The sequence below is a fragment of the Theobroma umbraticum genome, unplaced genomic scaffold (assembly GCF_002168275.2).
Source record: "Theobroma umbraticum cultivar Fairchild unplaced genomic scaffold, ASM216827v3 scaffold_239.1, whole genome shotgun sequence".
NCBI lineage: Eukaryota > Viridiplantae > Streptophyta > Magnoliopsida > Malvales > Malvaceae > Theobroma > Theobroma umbraticum.
In genome coordinates this window covers 78,294-81,438 of record NW_018397273.1, presented here as the reverse complement: position 1 = coordinate 81,438, position 3,145 = coordinate 78,294, and the positions used below count along the sequence as shown (strand labels likewise).

General features: G+C 40.5%; 2 protein-coding genes across 2 annotated transcripts in view; one reads left to right on the top strand and one right to left on the bottom strand.

The window, feature by feature from the left end:
* Positions 1 to 1,428, top strand: part of LOC110426844 (protein AUXIN SIGNALING F-BOX 2-like) — a 3,310-nt gene extending 1,882 nt beyond the window's left edge. The window contains exons 2-3 of the mRNA XM_021442139.1: positions 1 to 390; positions 475 to 1,428. The exon at positions 1 to 390 is cut by the window's left edge and continues 106 nt beyond it. Of these exons, the coding sequence (XP_021297814.1) occupies positions 1 to 390; positions 475 to 1,245 (1,161 nt within the window). The 3' untranslated portion in view covers positions 1,246 to 1,428. The remainder of the gene's footprint in view (positions 391 to 474) is intronic.
* Positions 1,429 to 2,457: 1,029 nt separating this feature from the next.
* Positions 2,458 to 3,145, bottom strand: part of LOC110426846 (proline-rich family protein) — a 2,348-nt gene continuing 1,660 nt past the window's right edge. Inside the window, exon 3 of the mRNA XM_021442142.2 lies at positions 2,458 to 2,764. Within this exon, the coding sequence (XP_021297817.2) occupies positions 2,710 to 2,764 (55 nt within the window). The 3' untranslated portion in view covers positions 2,458 to 2,709. The remainder of the gene's footprint in view (positions 2,765 to 3,145) is intronic.

Below are 3,145 nucleotides of genomic sequence, written 5' to 3'. Positions count from 1 at the left end.
GCATGCCTCAAAGGAGAGATAAGCTTAGGGGCTCTTGAAAGACTTGTAGCGAGATCCCCCAACCTCAAGAGTTTGAGGCTAAACCGTGCAGTGCCTCTTGAGACCCTCCAGAAAATATTGATGCGAGCACCTCAAGTGGTGGACTTGGGTACTGGATCTTATGTACATGATCCATCTTCTGAGGTCTATAACAAATTAAAATCTGCCTTTCAAAGGTGCAAATCGATCAGGAGTTTATCAGGGTTTCTGGAGGTTGCTCCTCGTTGCATGCCAGCTGTTTATCCAATTTGCACAAACCTGACCTTCTTGAACTTGAGCTATGCCCCAGGCCTTCATGGTAATGAGCTCACAAAGCTGATTCACCACTGCAGGAAACTTCAGCGTCTATGGGTATGATCTTTACTTGTTTTTAATCCAGTTGTAGGTGTCCATCTAAATTTTATTGAATGACAATAATCGATATACGTGTTGCAGATACTTGATTGTATTGGAGACAAAGGACTAGGAGTTGTAGCTTCAACATGTAAAGAATTGCAGGAATTGAGGGTTTTTCCATCTGATCCTTATGGGGCTGGAAATGCTGCTGTAACGGAGGAAGGTTTGGTCCTTGTATCCGCAGGCTGTACTAAACTCAATTCATTGCTGTACTTCTGTCAGCAGATGACCAATGCTGCCCTCATAACTGTAGCCAAGAACTGCCCTAATTTTATTCGCTTCAGATTGTGCATCCTGGATCCCATAAAACCTGACGCTGTGACCAATCAGCCGTTGGATGAAGGTTTTGGGGCAATTGTTCAGTCTTGCAAGGGTCTTAAGCGGTTATCACTCTCTGGCCTTCTGACTGATCAGGTTTTCCTTTACATAGGAATGTATGCTGAGCAGCTTGAAATGCTGTCCATTGCTTTTGCTGCTGACAGTGACAAAGGAATGCTCTATGTGTTGAATGGTTGCAAGAAGCTTCGCAAGCTAGAGATCAGGGACTGCCCCTTTGGTAATGCAGCACTTCTAGAGGACGTGGGAAAGTATGAAACAATGCGATCCCTTTGGATGTCCTCCTGCGAAGTTACCCTCGGAGGCTGCAAGACACTTGCAGAGAAGATGCCAAGCCTGAGCGTGGAGATCATAAATGATACCGATCAGATGGAATTTAGCCTTGATGATAGGCAGAAGGTAGAAAAGATGTATCTGTATCGAACATTGGTTGGGCATAGGGAAGATGCACCAGAATTTGTGTGGATTTTGTAGGTGCATTGTTTTGGCTCTGCCATGTCTTGTCTACTTTATTTAAGTAGTTGTACTTTATTAGGACAACTGATTTTTATGGATTCTTAGCTTGTTGGTGGTTTAGCTGTATGCTACTGTTGTTTAATTTACAAGAGATTTGCTATTTGTAATCCTTGTTACTATGAATCGATCTGTTCTAGTGTATTTGCCAGAATCAACCACTGAAAGTTTTGCCATCATTTCCAGCAATGAACTTGGGGTTCATTTGGAACCGGCCCCATAAGCCTTTACTGGGGCGGTGGGTTGACTGAAGGAACTTTGTCTAGGAACGGTTTGAGCTTTTGAAGGGCTGTGGGAGGAGGAAAGCTCCCCAAATTTATTTTAAGTGCCGGGGCCCTACTGGAGCGGTCAGTTCATCATGTGCTAAAGCCTCAATCATGATTATGACATGGAATTGTAAAAACCATTAGTGAGGATGACTTCATCATCTGCGGATGCAGGCAAGGTGGTTATGGACTCGAATCATTTCAAAATAGTAGTCAGCTCTTTGAAAGCTGAGCAATCATCCTCCAAGTTTGGTGCTTAGTGAAGTTCTACAGGAACCCATGGCAAGATATTTTGTTGACAATCTTAAATACATTTTGCAAGCAGTTTCCATTTTCAACATCCCCTTTTGTGGTGTTAAACTTCTAGTCATGGATGCTGCAGAATCCCAAAAGTTTCTTCTGCGAAACTCATGACTTGGTGTTGATGTCAACACGGATTTACATCAGTTGATTGCCGAATGACAGAATTGTTGGGGTTGAACCTGGGTCAAACTTCAAAATGCTATACATTTGGAAGTTTGAGCATACAAGACATTACATTATTGTATAAAGTTTACCGCTCAAGTTTGGCAGGATTAGGGGATGGATATAATTACAGGCAGCAGTAGCAATAAGAAAATCAAAAAGGAAGAAAGGTAGCTGGAGGATCCTGGATACATGGCTTTGAAAAGCAGCATAAACATTTTAAACCTTCATGATTCTCTAGGTTGCTTCTTAAGACTAGGGAGTTTAAAACTAATTTCTTCATCAGGGAGGTGGCATAAAGTTTGTAGACCATTCCATAATTTGAAAAGCCATTTTGAAAGGAGATACAAAAGCTATCTTTCATGTAAAAGCTACAGAAAGGGAATAATGAACCATGAGGAACATCAGCATGGTGGAAGGCCAAGCAAAAGATGCAAATAAATTAATATACAACGAGAACCAAGAGCTATATTTATAATATTGAAACTTCTGTTTACAAAGTCTGAGCAGATAAACTAGTAAATCGGATGAGCATGTAACTCATACAAGCATATGACTGTTAACAGGACAGTAACGACTCCCATAACAATGCCATGTAGAACTCATTTTGAGCAGCATTTCTCCCCCAAATAGTAGCAAAGAAGTGTAGCAAAACCACACATGTAAATTGAAATAGTTCACTCTTGATGAAATATCATAGAAAGAAGCAGCATTCCTCCAGCATGCAGCAGCAACATAGTGCAGCCAAACTGCATACATACAAAATGAATTATGCCATCAATAAGAAACCACATATGATAACAAGCAAAGCATCTAAATCATGTATATTAATCCAAATGATGGTCTATATATAATAAATGCTAAAACGTGACCAACAGATGCTGATGTTCAGGTTCAGTTGTTAATCAAAACCTAACAGTACTTCAAACCATAAGGGAAGGGATTAAACAAGGACCATGCCTAATGTGCTAATGACCCAGGGTTGTTAACAACCACAAAGGGATACTATAGTTTTATTCATAATTACTAGTGACTCTAAATGAATTTCTGCATGCTGGAAGCTCATATAGGCAACCTGGTTTGTTCTTAAAAATACAAAACTCAGTCGATAATAAAGAGGAAAACACATA